The 18,982-nt window shown below is 43.8% G+C and overlaps 2 protein-coding genes across 3 annotated transcripts in view; both read left to right on the forward strand.

The window, feature by feature from the left end:
• LOC106545240 (uncharacterized) overlaps positions 1–7,875 on the forward strand; it is a 27,462-nt gene extending 19,587 nt beyond the window's left edge. Inside the window, exon 6 of one of the 2 annotated variants that reach the window (XM_087711582.1) lies at positions 3,244–7,875. In XM_087711582.1, coding sequence (XP_087567708.1) covers positions 3,244–4,901 — 1,658 coding nt within the window. In that variant the 3' untranslated portion in view covers positions 4,902–7,875. The remainder of the gene's footprint in view (positions 1–3,243) is intronic. The other variant, XM_087711581.1, reaches the window with a different exon arrangement.
• A 2,684-nt stretch (positions 7,876–10,559) lies between these two features.
• LOC106539492 (uncharacterized) lies at positions 10,560–18,570 on the forward strand. Its single transcript, XM_087711589.1, has 5 exons — positions 10,560–11,085; positions 11,342–11,459; positions 11,574–11,641; positions 14,257–14,386; positions 15,979–18,570. The coding sequence occupies exons 1-5, from the start codon at positions 10,681–10,683 to the stop codon at positions 17,637–17,639; spliced, it is 2,382 nt and encodes a 793-aa protein (XP_087567715.1). The 5' UTR covers positions 10,560–10,680; the 3' UTR covers positions 17,640–18,570.
• The last annotated feature ends 412 nt before the right edge of the window (positions 18,571–18,982 follow it).

Genomic DNA, 18,982 nt, shown 5'->3' on the forward strand with positions numbered 1-18,982 from the left:
TGGGACATCTCGCACTACTGATTTCATGTGATTTTGCATTACAGTACTTTAGGTCTCTGTTCTCTGCTAACCAAGGCCTGCACGAGATCCAGGGCAAAGTGCTTTGCAAACAGAAGGAAGGCCTCTTTCTTTTCAAAGATTTTGGCCCTGGATCTCGTGCAGTCCTCAGTTCTTAAAAGAACACAGGCCTAAAGTACTGCAGTGCGAGATCATGCAAGATTACTAGCCTGAGATCTTGCACTACTTATCATGCACTAAAGAGTTTAGGCCTCTATTCTCTGCGAACTGAAGCCTGTACCAGATCCAGCCAAAGCTCTAAAGCCAATGAGACTTTGGAGCAGCAAAATAGCCATCCTTGAAGCCTCCCAACTTTTCCAGTCTCAGCGCCAAACAGCATTTAAAACCAAATGGGAGGCTTCAAGCAAGGGATTTCACTCCAAAGTCTCATAGTTGGGATTAAGGAACGGGCTGAGCAGGAGTCCCACCTGCCAGAAAGAGCTGCTCCAAGGTACACCAGGGAACAAGGAGCTTGTTTCAAAATCGTTTCTGTTCCCACAGGTCTCTGTTGAAATTAACCCACCTCAGTAAATCTAACCGTTTCTCCTTATTCCTCCTTGGGTGTTTTCCCTGATTATTCCTTGATTCAAAACAGACTTTTCGGAATTTCGGAAACTACTCCCTCACTGCAGGGAGGTGAAGCCGATTAAATGGTTCTGCCCCAGGCGCCTGATGGACCCATTGGGATTTCAGACGGAGCTTGGGGAGATACCTGACTCCCTTGCCCACAATCCGACAGAGTCCTTGGTCGCTGCTTGGAATACAGCGGCAGCTGGGGCTCTGGACCAGATTGCGCCTTTGCGGCCTCTCCGCAGCAGTGGATCCAGGAGGGCTCCTTGGTTTACCGAGGAGCTCCGGGAGATGAAACGCCAGAAGAGACGCCTAGAGCGACGTTGGAGGGCCAGTAACTCCGAATCTGACCGAACACAGCTAAGAGCCTTTATTAGGACTTACTCAGTGGCAATACGGGCGGCAAAATATGCTAATTTTTCCACTCTTATTGCATCCGCAGAATCTCGCCCGGCTGCCCTGTTTAGGATAACTCGCTCCCTCCTGAAAGGGAGGGATGCGGGGGAACCCTTACAGGGAAGAGCTGAGGAATTTGTTCAGTTTCTGTCGGACAAAGTTGCTCAGATTCAGACGGACCTGGACTCCACTTGCACAGTACCTGCCAAGATGCCGAGGGTGGGCCTTGATCGGATTTCTTGGAGCGAGCTCCAGCCTGTCACTCCTGAGGAAGTGGACAAGGCCATGGGAGCGGTGAGTGCCTCCACCTGCTTACTGGACCCGTGTCCCTCCTGGCTGGTTTCGGCCAGCAAGGAGGTTACACAAGGCTGGCTCCAGAAGATTATTAACACCTCTCTACAGGAGGGATCTTTCCCGCAGCCTTTAAAGGATGCGGTGGTAAGACCCCTCCTTAAGAAACCTTCTCTGGATCCAGCTATCCTTAAAAACTATCGTCCAGTCTCCAACCTCCCCTTTGTCGGGAAGGTTGTTGAGAAGGTGGTGGCCTTTCAACTCCGACGGTCCTTGGATGAAGCAGACTATCTAGATCCCTTTCAGTCAGGTTTCAGGCCTGGTTACTCCACCGAAACTGCTTTGGTCGCGCTGACTGATGATCTCTGGCGGGCCAGGGATAGTGGACATTCCTCTATCCTTGTGCTTCTTGATCTCTCAGCGGCCTTCGATACCAACGACCATGGTATCCTTCTGCGACAACTGGGGGAGGTGGGAGGTACCGTTTTGTGGTGGTTCTCCTCTTACCTCTCAGACAGGTCTCAGTCGGTGTTGGTTGGAGGACAGAAGTCGACCCCTAGGCCCCTTACATATGGGGTGCCACAGGGCTCGGTCCTGTCCCCCCTCCTATTTAACATCTACATGAAGCCGCTGGGGGAGATCATTCGCCGGCACGGGATTAAATACCACCAATATGCGGACAATACCCAGCTGTATCTGTCCGCCCCGTGCGAACTCACCGAAACAGTGGAAGTGATGTGCCAGTGCCTGGAGACTGTTAGGGTCTGGATGGAAGTAAACAAGCTGGCACTCAATCCAAACAAGACCGAGTGGCTATTGATGTTCCCGCCCAAGGATAGTCCAGACTCTCCATCTATTAGCCTGGGGGTGAGCTCCTCAGAGAGGGCCCGCAACTTGGGTGTCCTCCTGGATCCACAGCTGACATTAGAACACCATTTGTCGGCTGTGACCAGGGGGGCTTTTGCCCAGGTTCGCCTGGTGCACCAGTTGCAGCCCTATCTGGACCAGGAGGCACTTCGAATGGTCACTCATGCCCTCGTCACCTCAAGGCTTGATTACTGTAACGCGCTCTACATGGGGCTGCCCTTGAAGAGTATTCAGAGACTACAGTTGGTCCAGAATGCAGCCACGCGAGTGATATCGGGTGTACCTCGATACACCCATGTTACACCTATCCTCCGCGAGCTGCACTGGCTCCCTATTGGTCTCCGAATGCGCTTCAAGGTGCTGGTTATTACCTTTAAAGCCCTACATGGCCTTGGACCTGGATATCTGCGAGACCGCCTCCTGCTACATACCTCCCAACGGCTAATAAGAACTCACAGGCTGGGCCTCCTCCGGGTGCCGTTGACCAGACAATGCCGGCTAGCGGCCCCTCGGGGGAGAGCCTTTTCTGTAGCTGCTCCGGCCCTGTGAAACGATCTACCCGCAAAGATCCGGACCCTTCCCACTCTCGCGGCCTTCCAAAAAGCCACCAAAACCTGGCTGTTCTGGCAGGCCTGGGGCTGCTGACCCATGAATGAGGTCCAGCCCCCAGCTTAGTCAAGTGTATAGTGTGTTCCTTTTAAATTGTTCTCGTCTTTCCCCTATTTTTTTATTTTTGTTTTATCTTTGTATTTGTAAGCCGCCCGGAGTCCTACGGGATGGGCGGCATATAAGTTTATTAAATTACAAATTACGAATTACTTTGATTGACATTTGCAGATATATAAATACTTGTAAAGATAGAGATGTTTTCTAGATATTTTCAAAGCTTTCAGGACTCATGAATATAGAAATCATCCTGTCTATATCACACCACTGTAAACATGCAAACATAAAACATAATGGAATTTTGGAAAAATTCAGGAAAAAAAATCACTTGACTTTGTACAGTTTGATCTTTTTCTCTAACCTTGTTTTTATGTTCACTTCTCTTTTGCTTTGAAGGTAATAATGGGCATGCGAATCAAGATTCCAGTGAACTGTTCCAAGTGATCAATGTTAAAGATGGAACGGAGACGTTTCAGATTCAAATGGAATTAGAAACCCATGACAGAAACCAGTCAAATGATTGGAATCAGGAGAGCTCCTCTTCCACCAATGCTCCGATGCAACGAGAGAAAAGAAGGAAAGAATATATTGGAAAAAGTGTGAAGCAAAACAAAGCTAAATTACAAGTAAAAGAACACAATTTAAGCCCAAATAAAAGAGAAGATGCTATAAGAAGACACAACGGACAAAATTATAATGGGACATTCATTCCTTCTCTTGGAAATAAGTTCCTTACATCTCAAAAGGTGATTGACACAAAAGAGAAGACTTATAAATGTTTGGAATATGGAACATGTTTTAGAACAAGCAGGCAACTTACTTCGCATGAAAGGATTCGCCCTAGGGAGAAGGTATACAAATGCAGAGAGTGTGGTAACAGGTTCAGAAAATGGTGTAATCTTATTTCCCATAAAAGGATCCACTCAGGAGAGAAACCATATAAATGCATGGAGTGCGGAAAGACCTTTGCTCAAAGTGGTACACTTACTTCCCATAAAAGGATCCACTCAGGAGAGAAACCATATAAATGTATGGAGTGTGGGAAAACCTTTGCTCAAAGTGGTACCCTTATTTCCCATAAGATGGTCCACACAGGGGAAAAACCATATAAATGTATGGAGTGTGGAAAGAGCTTTGCTTATAGTAGTAATCTTACTTCCCATAAGATTAAACACACAGGGGAGAAACCATATAAATGTATGGAATGTGGAAAGAGCTTTGCTCGGAATAGTACTCTTGCTTCTCATAAATGGATCCACACAGGGGAAAAACCATATAAATGCATGAATTGTGGAAAGACATTTGCTAGCAGCTATGATCTTACTTCCCATAACAGAATCCACACAGGAGAGAAGCCATATAAATGTATGGAATGTGGAAAGACCTTTGCTCTGATCAGGTCACTCACTATCCACAAAAAGATCCACATAGGAGAGAAGCCGTATAAATGCATGGAGTGTGGAAAGGCCTTTGCTCAAAGTGGTCATCTTATTTACCATAAGATAGTCCACACAGGGGAGAAACCATATAAATGCATGAATTGTGGAAAGACATTTGCTCGCAGCTATGATCTTACTACCCATAACAGAAGCCACACAGGAGAGAAGCCATATAAATGTATGGAATGTGGAAAGACCTTTGCTCAGATCGGGACACTCACTATCCACAAAAAGATCCACACAGGAGAGAAGCCGTATAAATGCATGGAGTGTGGAAAGACATTTGCTCGCAGCCATGAACTTACGTGCCATAACAGAATCCACACAGGAGAGAAGCCATATAAATGTATGGAGTGTGGAAAGACCTTTGCTCATAGTAGTAATCTTACTTCCCATAAGATTAAACACACAGGGGAGAAGCCGTATAAATGCATGGAGTGTGGAAACACCTTTGCTCATAACAGTGACCTAAGAAGACACAAAAGGATCCACACAGGGGAGAAGCCATATAAATGCATAAATTGTGGAAAGACATTTGCTCGCAGCTCTAGACTAACTTCTCATAAACGGATCCACACTCATGAGAAAGTATATAGCAATAGTAATTCCACTTAGAGTTATATACCACTTCAGCATATGCTCCCCAGCAATCTAGGTCCACATTTTACTCCCCTCAGAAGGATGAAAGGCTGAACCAACCATGAGGCTGTCAGTATCAAACTCCTGGCTGTGGGCAATGCATATTGTGCCTTTGTGATCCAAATGCCACAAGGTTGAATTGAACAAAATGAAATTTAGTGTGGAGGGAAAAAAATATTTTACACCTGGGCAGGAAAAACATTACATAGAACGGGGGTCAACTGTGAGATCTTGGAGTCTGAATGGATAAGTCACGTGTGTGCAGCTGCAGCCCAAAAAACTAATACAATCCTTGATTGTATAAACAGGCATAGAATCAAAATCACAGGAAGTATTAGTCCTGCTCTTTAAAGTCTTAGTAAGATCACATGTAAAACACTGCATCCAGTTTTGGTCATCAAACTGCAAAAAAGATCTTGAGGCTTTGGAAAAAGGGCAGTAGGCTGATGAAAGGACCTGAAGATAAAACAGGAAGAACGGTTGCAGGATTTTTGTTTGGCTACTCTAGAGAAAAGAAGGATTGGGAGTGGCATGATATCAATATTCCAGTGTTTGAGAGGCTACGCATGGATGAGCACCAGAAACCGAAAGAGCAGCTGCTCGCTGTGCATGCTCGTGCGGGAAGATGATATCCAGTTTCTAGCGTGTGCATGCGCTCCAGCTACCTGGTGTCTAATTTCTGGCACACATGCATGCTGGAAGACCAGCTCCCGTGCCCAAAGACATGGAGAGGAGATCCTGGCAGTCACTTCCTAAGGGAGCAGAGCTGTCGGCTAGGACAGGCGGGCTGGGGCTTCCCTCCTTCCCCGACTGAGTGGGCTTCTTGCATGGCCCAAGCCCTCCAGCCCATGGCATCAATGCGCATCTGCTGTGCAGAGTGCTTGGCCAGCTTGGGCGCACCAGAAAAGCAGCAGCAGTGGTGGCAGAGGGGAAACAGGAGAGAAAGTTAGATTGTATAGTCAAATAGAGGGAATAAAAGATCTAAGGAACAAAGATGGGAGGAAAATTAAAAAGAAAATAAGATTAACGGTTTGGATGCAGGTAAGAGATGATGGATAAGGGAAAATAGAGTAAAAATATTTGTATGAATAAATTTCAATAATGTCTATTAATATCAGAACTATACAGGTTGCATTATGTTAGTGTGATAGATATCAGGATGATAATTTCATATAAATGGAAATGAAGAATTGGGAAAATAGACTGTACTACTAAATATGTACAAAAATATGAACAACAGTGAAAGGTTAGAACTTAACGATAGGCGATTAGGGAAATATTTATAAATATATATTAATCTAAGCATCTGTATTTATAGTAGAATTATATGGATTGAAGAATTGGAAAGAATATTAATAGAAATACCCTAAATGTATAAATTATTGTGATTGATACTAAAACTGTATTATGAGATATTGAATAATAGAAGGATGGAACTTTGATTTAACTAAGAAAATATGAAAAACAATATAGGTGGAAAACATGTCTTTGAATATTATAGCTATATGAAAGCCGGGGGCGGGAGTTAAAATAGGGATAGAAAATAGTGGGGAATAATAATTATATACAAAAGGACAAAGATGGTTCAGAAATGATAGGTGATAATAAAAGTCATGTATAAATAATATAAAATAATGGAAATGAAAGGTAATATTTAGGAATAATAACACTTTGTTTATGTGTACTGAAATGCATGTTACTCAGTTACCACACCATTCATGCATTGATATGTATAAAGAATATAGAAAATAAAAATTTGATTGAAAAAAAAAGAAATGGGAAAGGGAGGGGGGAGGAAATAGACCGGCTATCAATCAAAACAAAAAAGTTTCCTGTAGGAACCAAGGTCATCTTAACAGATGGCAGAGGAGTAGCAGCTACCTTCATTGGACGAGGTGATTGGTGACACCTGGGGAGGAAATATTTGCTCTCTTAATTAAGGGGAAACTGCAGCCCCTTCTTCTCAGCCCCAAGGAGCTTACAATCAACAAGTCTCTCTCCCCCCCCCCTCCATATCTCTCTGTGTCTCTTTCTTTCTCCTTTCCACTATTTAAGCCCCTCAAGACTTTTAGGAAAGGAAAGAAAAGTTTGGTAGAAGGGCAAATGGGGATGAGGAAGAGGCCTCCGCACAGCCCAGTTTTCGCCTCCTCTGCCAGCTAAAAATGGGCTGTGCGGAGGGTCCAGTGGGCCTCTGTGCAGTTCATTTTTGGCCTCCCTGGGCCTTCAGAAGGTGGGTGAATGCCAGCGGGTGAGTGGGGCAATGGTGGGGCTGCCTTGTGGTCCCGCACGGGTCAGATTAATGGTTTCAGTGGGCTGTATCCAGCATGCGGGCCATAAGGAGAACGGGGTTATAGGTTGAGTTAGAAAGTGTACCACATAGGCTCTTTGTCCTAATTTTGTGATCTTTCCTCATGTGACCCATCTCTGGACTCTCTGTCTTATCAATATCTTTTTTTAGCGAGGTCTGCAGAACTGCTCACCGTATTCCAAATGATATCTGACTAAAGCCCTACATAATACGTTAGTTCCTTCTTTTTCTTGATGGTGATACATCTGGTCAGGCAAACCAGAATTTTGTTTGGCTTCACAGCTGCCTGGTCACACTATCTACTCAGTTTGCACTTTTTTCCAGTGTTTACACAGTTGTGTGAAAAAAGTGCTGCTGGAACTCAGAATACCTGTACTTCTAGATTTCTGGAAATATGAATAAATTTGCATCGCTTCCGAGATTTGTCCACATATGGAATTTTAAAGCAAGTAGTTTTATTAAGAAAAAGCAGTGGTAGGAAGATATGGATGCATATTAAGTTCGCCTAGCTAGCCAGCTTACTGGACAACCTTACTAGTCCTTGTTTTACAATAATTTATTAAGTAGCCATTCAAAAGCACAATGGCAAGGAATGATGGTTGTGACTGCTTCATTCCTTTCTTTACAATACAATACAATACAATAGCAATTCTGTTCCATTGATTAATTGTTCTAACTGTCAGGAAATTTCTCCTCAGTTCTAACTTCTCTCCTTGATTAGTTTCCACCCATTCCTTCTTGTTCTACCCTCAGGTGCCTTGGAGAATAGTTTGACTCCCTCTTCTTTGTGGCAACCTTTGAGATATTGGAGCACTGCTATCATGTCTCCCCTAGTCCTTCTTTCTATTAAACTAGACATACCCACTTCCTGCAACCGTTCATATGTTTTAGTCTCCAGTCCCCTAATCATCTTTATTGCTGTTCTCTGCACTCTTTCTAGGGTCTCCACATCTTTTCTACATCGTGGCGACCAAAACTGAATGCAGTATTCCAAGTGTGGCCTTACCAAGACATTATAAAGTGGTATTAACACTTCACGTGATCTTGATTCCATCCCTCTGTTTATGCAGCCTAGAACTGTGTTGGCTTTTTTGGCAGCTGCTGCACACTGCTGGCTCATATTTAAATGGTTCTAATTTGTCAAGATCCTTCTGTATCTTAAGCCTGTCTTCTGGAATGTTGGCTATTCCTGCCAGCTTGGTGTCATCTGCAAATTTGATGAGTTCCCCATTTATTCCCTCATCCAAATCATTGATAGCTCATGGTTGAAATGGGGGGTCCTTGGTGCTCTGTGACTTGATTGTTTAGTTGTGGATGTTTCATTACCCAAACTAGGGAACATCATGAGTGCACCAACCAACCTCAGAGGACACTAAGGATCCCTCAATCCAACTACCATCCGCTGTGTCAAATTAAGATCCGGGTCAACCAATATGAATGTAGAAGCAGGGAACCTTTTTCGGTCAAAGACCTCTTATGATCTGATGGAATAATGACAGCTGTCAAAGTAGAGTGTGTGGAAAAAGCTTCTGGGAGAACAATTTGCTTTTCATAGAAGGGCCAGAATGAAAAGAAGCAGAAACAAATGCATGGGCAGAAGATATTTTTCAAGCATTAGGGCCATATTTTTTTCTATGGTTTGCCATAACATTAAGGTAACTTAAAATTAACAGTCATGTAGTTACTTGCTAAACATGCATAAAATTCTCTTTCTTGCATAAATAAAAATTACTAACACAGTAAAGTGTCTGGATGGCCTGGGAGGGAGGAATATTTCAGCTGATGCTCAATGGAAGCTGTTTTTTCAAATATGGATTATTAAAAGTTTGTGTGACAAACTGTAGAAAAAAAATAGATACAGAAAGAAAAATGAGATGTTCCTTCCACTTTTCCCCATCCTTTTAAACTTTGTTTTGCTCGCTGTAGCTAACCTCTGTGCGTCACTGTCAACTCCAAATCTGGTCAAATGTTTTCATAGCAATGGAGCCTTCCGCTTTTCTTGTTTTCCTTTTTCATTTCCTTTTCCCCTTTTCATTTATGGTCTAATGATATATCCCTGCCTTAAATTCTCCAAGGGGCTTAAGCTTCCTAGTCACATTTCTTGAGGTGAATTTTCTACTCAATCCCTATGCAGAAATATGTTTTTTTTCTCATGATAGTTTAGCTTGATATTCCTTTTTCAGGATCTTCCTTTTCTTTCATCAGAAGAGGCTGGTGGGGTCTCTGCCCTTTTTTCTCCCCCTTTGCTGAGAGTCTGAGCGGATAAGTTGATAAGGGCAGCTGTATGTATTGAATTAAAGAAATAAAAAAAAATTAAAATCATATTTCTGATTGTGGCCTTTTTTCTGTGTCCCAACTGCCTCCTCTCCAGAGAGATTTTTCACTATCTCCACAGAAGGTTCCTGACAGGAAGGGGAGAAAGATGACGAAATTGCTGCTTTTGGAAACGGCATAGCCACTTTTAGGCAGTGAAAAGGGCCTTTCGTTCGATTCTCAAGCCCATCATCCATGCCCTCTCTCTTCCCCTCAGACGCGCTCCTCTTTCCCGCCCTTTCTACAATCTTTGGACTTTGCGGCAAATCCACCAGGGGGCGGTCTCCGCCAAGAGAAGGGAACTTCCGGCGCTTCCCCATTGGTCCACTGGAGGGCGAACGTCAAGGCTGGCTTTCTAGAGGAGGCCGGGAGGAAGTGACGTTACAAACGTTTTCCGCTCTAGGACGCGTCCCTCGCTCTGCTTAACCCCTGGGGCTCCGCAGGAGGCTGACAGGCTGCGGAGACTCTGGCGGGGTGGTGGTGCAGACGTGACACGGGTGAGGGACGGCATTTCGCGGGCAAAGGGAGGCGGAGGAGGGAGAGACCCGCGCCCGGCCCTCCTCCGGCTTCAACCCCGGGACTCATGTTCCCCAGCCGCCCTCTCCATGCAAGAGGAAGCGGGGATCCCAGAAAGGCTGCGGGGATCTGGGATCCCTTCCCGCCCGTGTCCGGGAAAGAGCCCGAGTGGGGGGAGGGGATGGTAAGCGTTGCGGAGGCCCAGCAGGAGAGGAGAGAAGCCGGGCGGGGAGGAGGCAGGATTCGCACTAGGCTCCCCGAGGGCCCGACCCTGCCTCCCCGAGGGCCCGACCCTGCCTCCTTTCCGGCCCTGCGCTGGGATGAGCCGTTTGGGGCTCCGGGCAAGTTGAGCCTCCAAATCAAGTAAGAAAGGGAATTCAGTGGCTGAATTCCACTTTCTAATTCTTGGCTTTTTCTTTCCATCTCAGACACAGAAACTGGAAGCCATTTGAAATCTTTGCAAGCCAAAAGTTTCTCTTGGGCAAAAGAAAAAGGAGCGGAAGAAATTGCAGGGATCCGTCCTGCAGCCCCAGAAATGGCCCCTTGAAGGAAAAGGCATCTGGAGACCCACCAGAGTCCTTGGACCCATCTGGAGTTGCTCTGCAGGACAGAGAAAGGATGGAGACACAAACTTTTGCCAAGGAGGGAAGTGTAAAAGGCCCTGCAGCTGCTCAGCCTGGGAAGTGGGGGAAGCCCTGGAGAAGGACTGGGCAGAAGATCCTGGAGGAGGAAACCATCCTCCCTTCCGAAGTTCAGCCCTGGAACTTTATCCAACACTGGGAGACTGAAGGTCCTCGAGGATTTTGCAGCCGACTCCATGGCTTTAGTAGGCGATGGCTGAGATCCGAAAAGCACACCAAAGCCCAGTTGCTGGACCTGGTTGTTTTGGAGCAGTTCCTGGCTCTTCTGCCCCCAGAGATGGAGAGCTGGGTACGGGAGTGTGGAGCAGAGACCAGCTCCCAGGCAGTGGCCCTGGTGGAAGGCTTCTTCCTGAGCCAGTTGGAGGAGCAGAACGAGTTGCAGGTGAGAGACTTTAGGGAGCTCAGAAGGGAATAGAGAATGTGTCTGAATACTTCACCCCTCCTTCCCAAACTTCTCTGACATTCATAATATGTGGTTATGTCCCACTTATTCTTGTAGGACATTGTTCCATTGTTTTCTCACTCAACAACACATTGATGGATATTGGGGGCTTTGAGGTTGTGTTCCGAATACAGGAATCCACTTTACTTCGGGTGATGTACATTTATTCTGCTTCTTCTTTCCCTCCTCCTGTTAGAAGTCCTGCCCCGTGGAGGTCAGAGATCCTGAGGGAAAGAAGAATCCATCAAATCCCCCTCAGGAGCTATTTTTCAGGAGGATCCCTTGGGAAGATCAAAGTCAGGACGCCTCAGGAGGTAATTGAAGATCCTCCCATTACCCATCTGTCTTAACTTTGCTCTCTTCTCTTCTGTACAATACCTCCTCCTATTTTCTTAATTACGCATTTTGAAATTATTTATTCCTTACAGAGAAACAAAGAATGAAGCTTTCTGGTTTTTATGACGGAGATCAAATAACGGTTGAGCCTCCAAATCAAGTAAGAAAGGGAAAAGTTATTAGATTTGTATTCTCCCTTCAGGAAGTGAAACAGGTGTGCAGAATGCTCTCTCCTATTTCCCCCCCCCCCATTTTTTGGACTGGATTATTTTTGTGTTCCTCCACAACACGAACATCACAATAGCAGGTTCAAGTTGCTGTCAGCCAGCATAGCTTCCTCCGGTTATATTGTTCTGTTAGGTACTCCTCCAACTTTGAGTTCATAAGAAGCAATTTTTTTTATTGAAAATTTTGAAAAATAAACTTTTACAAATGTTTACCTCGCTCACCCTACCCAACCCCCCCCCCAACCACCACCACCCAACCTCCCCCCCACCCCCCAGCTTCCCAGAACCAATACAGGGTATAAATCTTTAACAAAGATATTCTTAGATAAACTTTTAAAAAAAAGTTAGTATCATCTTTCATTTGAGCTTTAACTCCTCTTTGCTAGGCTAGCTCTAAATAGATTATATCATTCCTTGTTTCTTTAGTCGTAAGCTATCTGGAATTTCTTAGTCCCATATTTATTTTGAGTATAGTCAATCCATCTTGTCCACTCCAGTTTATATCTCTCATTTGAATGGTCCTTGAGATATGCTGATATTTTAGCCATCTCTGCTATACAAGTCCACCATACTTGTATTCCTAAGAATTAGGAATAAATATATCACAGTGTCAGGAACTGCTGGACCTCCGTTCTTTTTGTAATTTATCGGAAGGTAAAGATGAACAGAGTTGGAAGGGACCTTGTAGGTCATCTAGCTCAAGCAGACCCTACTCTATTTCTGACAAATGCCAGTACAGTCTCTTCTTGAAAGCCTCCAGTGATGAAGCTCCCACAACCTCTCAAGGCAACTGTTCTGTTGGTTGATTGTTCTCACTGTCAGAAAATTTCTCCTTATTTCTAGGTTGAATCTCTCCTTGATCAGTTTTTATCCATTATTCCTTGTCTGGCCTTCAGATGCCTTGGAAAACAAAGACCATTTTGGTTGGGATGTATAAATTCATTCAGAAATCTCTTAAGTCTTTCAGCTATTATTGAAACAAATATTATAAATCTTCTTTTGGAATAAGGTTATACTAGCATCTGTCCATGTATCTGGTATCTTAGCTTCTAGCAACATTTCATTATATACCTCTAACATTTACAAACTCAATGTATCTTGTAAGGTAAGTCTTTGTAGATTTCTACTGGCAGGCCTTGAGGGCCTGTTATTTTGTAATTTTTCTGTCTTTTAATCACCTCTACTAATTTTACCATTGTTAATCTTTCATTCACTGAAAATCTTCACCATTTCTGACACAAAGTTCAAGATCTTGCTCCACACCCACCAGCGCATCACATGGTCCAATCTTCCACTGCCATGCTGGCATTTCTATCCATCCAGTTCCGGTCAGGTGCAAAGGTGCAGAGACAAAGGATGACCTTGGCTTTCTAGAAAGGAATTTTGTTTTGGCTACATAGCATCTACTCCGTACAATCCCCCCTCCCATTTTCCCACAATAAAAAAGACATAATAGAATATTAGAAAGTATGGCAGGCCAAAGCTCGAAGAAGAATATGACTGCAGGCCTGGCACCCTGATCACTAACAGCACCCCAGTACTTCATTATTCCACAGACATAGGAAAAGCAAACAGATCACAGATCAGTTCCTTCAGGTTCAATCAGTCTTCAGTATCTCAATGTTGCAATCAGTTATGTTTATGATCCACAAGACCTACTATGTCTGTAAGTTTTGCTATTTAAATGTTCCAATGTTCCACAATAGCAAGTTAGTCCAAAATCAATCTACACAGGCCTTCTTAGGAATAAGAGAAAAATAAAAATAAAAAAAAACAGGAGAAAAGGGAAAATATTTATCTTCTGTCAATTAGTATTTGTAATCCATAAAGACCGCTGAGTCCCCACTCTTTAATATTCCAATCTTTCACATTATCAAAGCTAATCCCAATAATCCACAAAGTCAGTCCACACAGGTTTTCCTTTATATAAATGTTCAACGAGTGAAGACAAGTATTTATAATCCACAAGGCCCTCTGAATTCCTTATCTAATTCTTTGGTGTTCCAAGATGTCAAGATAAACTCAAAGTCTTCTTCTTCCCACATACTCAAAACGTTTTTATCTTCCATTTTCCCCTTTGAACATTCAAAGGTATTTATAATCCACAAAAATTCAAGGGGATTCCCTTTGTGCATCTACCACCTATCTTGCTTTTTCCACGATAGTTTCCAAAACTTCTTTTTTCAATCTGTCTCTAAACACAGTTCTTAAAACAAAGTGTATGCATTCAGTCTGGTCACTTCCAAAATGTTCCCCACCCAGTTGAAAGTTCAAGACCCTGCCCAGCACCCATATGTCCATCACATGGCCCAGTCAGACCCCGTTCCCAACTGGAGATGTTCGTCAAGCACACCCATCCGTGTGCCAGGCAATTGCAGGGCAAGTTGTCCTTGACCTCCTGAGAAAGGAATTTTATTGGGACTACATATCATTTATACTCCATACAACCCCTCCTCCCATTTTCCCGCAGTAGAAAATATGGGAGGCTTGAAGGACCAATGCAAAAGATGGCTTCCAGGGTTGACACTGTTATTTTTTCTGTGTTCAGGGGAGTCTGGTCTCCTTTGAGGAGGTGGCTGTGTATTTCTCGGAGGAGGAATGGTCTCAGCTGGATCCTGATCAAAAGGCGCTGCATTCTGAAGTCATGCTTGAAAACCATAGGAACGTGGTCTCTCTGGGTAAGAGTTTTCTAGTCCCCAATTAAAGACTTCAAAAGGACAGATAATTAGTTTTCTTTAATCAAAAAACAATTGATCCGATATCGTCTCGTGGGAGGGTGAAGGATGTGTCCTTGTACTCCAAGGAAGGAAAGAGTCAATGTCTCTTTGCTTAGATTCTTTTGGGCCATTTCTTATCTCTATTCCATTCCATTTCTCTTTGAACTTATCTGTGGAGACTGAAAAAAATGAGGTGTGCTTTTATGTATTCTCTGGAGGTCATGTGAGAAGAACGTGTTGTCATTTGTCCTCTGAAACCTCCAAAATGGTGCAAGAACAGAACTTTCACTCTCAGGTCATGGAAAAGCATTCTCCCAATCCAATTCAAGGTCAAAGGCCTCACGTAGTGTGACTCAGAGCATCCTAGGGTACAGGTAATCCCTGAGTTATGACAGTCCATTAAGCGACCATTCAAACTTATGACCTAGCCCACTGCCAAGTACTTAAGACTTACTCTGGAAATTACAAATGTTCCAGCACCACAGTCGTCATTCACACTTCCAAATGACAGCAGAGGCGTTGCGGCTACCTTTGCCCTATCTATACCAGCTTTACACCTGATGGTACTTACGTTGTGACAATGTAGGAAGCCGTCAGTTCCTTTGCCTGCTTCAGTGCATTTGAAGAAAAAGGAGGCCTAAAGTTGTGAGATCAGTAGTGGGACATCTCGCACTACTGATTTCATGTGATTTCGCATTACAGTACTTTAAGTCTCTGTTCTCTGCTAACCAAGGCCTGCACGAGTTCCAGGGCAAAGTGCTTTGCAAACAGAAGGAAGGCCTCTTTCTTTTCAAAGACTTTGGCCCTGGATCTCGTGGAGTCCTCAGTTCTTAAAAGATCACAGGCCTAAAGTACTGCAGTGCGAGATCCTGCAAGATTACTAGCCTGAGATCTTGCACTACTTATCGTGCACTAAAGAGTTTAGGCCTCTATTCTCTGCGAATTGAAGCCTGTACCAGATCCAGCCAAAGCTCTAAAGCCAATGAGGCTTTGGAGCAGCAAAATAGCCATTCTTGAAGCCTCCTAACTTTTCCAGTCTCAGTGCAAAGAGCATTTAAAAGCAAATGGGAGGCTTCAAGCAAGGGATTTCGCTCCAAAGTCTCATAAGTTGGGATCAAGGACGGGCTGAGCAGGAGTCCCAACTGCCAGAAAGAGCTGCTCCAAGATACACCAGGGAACAAGGAGTTTGTTTCAAAATCATTTCCGTTTCCACAGGTCTCTGCTGAAATTAACTCACCTCAGTAAATCTTACCGTTTCTCCTTATTCCTCCTTGGATGTTTTCCCTGATTATTCCTTGAGTCAAAACAGAGTTTGATTGAGATTTGCAGATATATAAATACTTGTAAAGACAGAGATGTTTTCTAGATGTTTTCAAAGCTTTCAGGACTCATGAATATAGAAATCATCCTGTCTATATCACACCACTGTAAACATGCAAACATAAAACATAATGGAATTTTGGAAAAATTCAGAAAAAAAATCACTTGACTTTATACAGTTTGATCTTTTTCTCTAACCTTGTTTTTATGTTCACTTCTCTTTCTCTTTGAAGGTAATAATGGGCAGGAGAATCAAGATTCCAGTGTGATCAATGTTAAAGATGGAACGGAGACGTTTGAGATTCAAATGGAATTAGAAACCCATGACAGAAACCAGTCAAATGATTGGAATCAGGAGAGCTCCTCTTCCACCAATACTCCGATGCAAGACTTTCTTGCCCAACGAGAGAAAAGAAGGAAAAAATATATTGGAAAAAGTGTGAAGCAAAACAAAGCTAAATTACAAGTAAAAGAACACAATTTAAGCCAAAACAAAGGAGAAGATGCTATAAGAAGACGCAATGGACAAAATTACAATAGGACATTCATTCCTTCTCTTGGAAATAAGTTCCTTACATCTCAAAAAGTGATTGACATGAAAGAGAAGATTTATAAATGTTTGGAATATGGAGCATGTTTTAGAACAAGCAGGCAACTTACTTCTCATGAAAGGATTTGCCCTAGGGAGAAGGTATACAAATGTAGAGAGTGTGGTAAAAGGTTCAGAAGATGTAGTAATCTTATTTTCCATAAAAGGATCCACTCAGGGGAGAAACCATATAAATGCATGCAGTGTGGGAAAACCTTCACTCGTAGCAGTGAACTTACAGTCCACAAAAAGATCCACACAGGGGAGAAGCCCTATAAATGCATGGCATGTGGAAAGACCTTTGCTCTGAGCAGTAGACTTACTATCCACAAAAAGATCCACACCCAGGGGAAGCCATATAAATGCATGGAATGTGGAAAGACCTTTGCTCAGATCAGTAATCTCAGAAGACACAAATGTATGCACATAGGGGAGAAGCCATTTAAATGTATGGAGGGTGGAAAGACCTTTGCTCAAAGTGGACCACTTATTTCCCATAAGATGATCCACAGAGGGAAAAAGCTATATAAATGCATGGAGTGTGGGAAAACCTTTACTCAGAGCAGTGGACTCAATAACCACAAAAGGATCCACACAGGAGAAAAACCGTATAAATGCATGGAGTGTGGAAAGACCTTTGCTCTGAACGGGACACTCACTATTCACAAAAAGTTCCACACAGGAGAGAAGCCGTATAAATGTATTGAGTGTGGAAAGACCTTTGCTCAAAGTGGTCATCTTATTTGTCATAAGATGGTCCACACAGGGGAGAAACCCTATAAATGCATGCAGTGTGGGAAAACCTTTACTCAGAGCAGTGGACTCAATAAACACAAACGGATCCACACAGGAGAGAAGCCATATAAATGCATGGAGTGTGGGAAAACATTTACTCAGAGCAGTGGACTCAATAAACACAAACGGATCCACACAGGAGAAAAACCGTATAAATGCATGGAGTGTGGAAAGACCTTTGCTCTGAAGGGGACACTCGCTATCCACAACAAGATCCACACAGGAGAGAAGCCGTATAAATGCATGGAGTGTGGAAAGGCCTTTGCTCAAAGTGGTCATCTTATTTCCCATAAGATGGTCCACACAGGGGAGAAACCATATAAATGCATAAATTGTGGAAAGACATTTGCTCGCAGCTATGAACTTACTTCCCATAACAGAATCCACACAGGAGAGAAGCCATATAAATGTATGGAATGTGGAAAGACCTTTGCTCAGAATAGTAATCTTATTTCTCATAAACAGATCCACACTCGTGAGAAGGTATATAGCAATAGTAATTCCATTTAGAGTTAAATACCACTTTACAATGCTTTACAGCACTCTCTGAGCAATTTACAAAATCAGCATATGTTTCCCAGCAATCTGGGTCCTCATTTTACTCCCCTCAGAAGGATGAAAGGCTGAATCAACCATGAGGCTGTCTGTATCAAACTCCTGGCTGTGGGCAATTAACCACTGCCACACCATATCTATAGATTTTTTATGTATATTTATATTGTGCCTTTCTGATCCAAATGCCACAAGATTGAATCGAACAAAATGAAATTTAGTGTGGAGGGAAAAAAAGGTTTTACACCTGGGCAGGAAAAACATTACATAGAACGTGGCTCAACTGCGACCTTGGAGTCTGAATGGATAAGTCACGTGTGTGCAGCTGCAGCCCAAAAAACTAATACAATCCTTGATTGTATAAACAGGCATAGAATCAAAATCACAGGAAGTATTAGTCCTGCTCTATAAAGCCTTAGTAAGATCACATGTAGAACACTGCATGCAGTTTTGGTCATCAAACTGCAAAAAAGATGTTGAGGCTTTGGAAAAAGGGCAGAGAAGAGCAGACTGATGAAAGGACCTGGAGACTAAAACATAGGAAGAACATGCGCACCGGCTACCTGGTGTCTAGTTTCTGCCACACATGCATGTTCAAAGACCAGCTCGCATGCCCAAAGACATGGAGAGGGGATCCTGGCAGTCACTTCCTAGGGGAGCTGAGCTGTTGGCCAGGACAGGCAGGCTGGGGCTTCCCTCCTTCCCCGACTGAGTGGGCTTCTTGCATGGCCCAAGACCTCCAGTCCATGGCACCAATGTGTGCCTGCTGTCCAGAGCGCTTGGCCAGCTTGGGCGCAACAGAAAGGCAGCAGCAGTGGTGGCAGAGGGGAAACAGGAGAGAAGGTTAGATTGCATAGTCAAATAGAGGGAATAAAAGATCTAAGGAACAAAGATGATTGATTTATGATTTATGATTTATGATTTATTAATATTTGTAGGCCGCCCTTTTCCCTGAGGGGACTCAGGGCGGCTCACATAAAAACCAGGGAGGGGGAAATACAGACATTGACATAAAAACATATAATAAAATAGTAAGCAACATACATTCATCATTCGGGAGGGGCGGCTATCCTTGTCCCCAGGCCTGACGGGCTAGCCAGTTCTTAAGGGCTGTGCGGAAGGCCTGGACGGTGGAGAGGGTACGAATCTCCACGGGGAGCTCGTTCCAAAGGGTCGGGGCTACTACTGAGAAGGCCCTCCTCCTTGTAGTTGCCAGCCGGCATTGGCTGGCCGATGGAATACGGAGGAGGCCTAATCTATGTGATCTTATTGGTCGCAGGGAGGTAATTGGCAGAAGGCGG

The sequence above is a fragment of the Thamnophis sirtalis genome, unplaced genomic scaffold (assembly GCF_051295495.1).
Source record: "Thamnophis sirtalis isolate CommonGarterSnake01/CBP01778 unplaced genomic scaffold, rThaSir2_p1.2 scaffold_3, whole genome shotgun sequence".
Taxonomy (NCBI): Eukaryota; Metazoa; Chordata; class Lepidosauria; order Squamata; family Natricidae; genus Thamnophis; species Thamnophis sirtalis.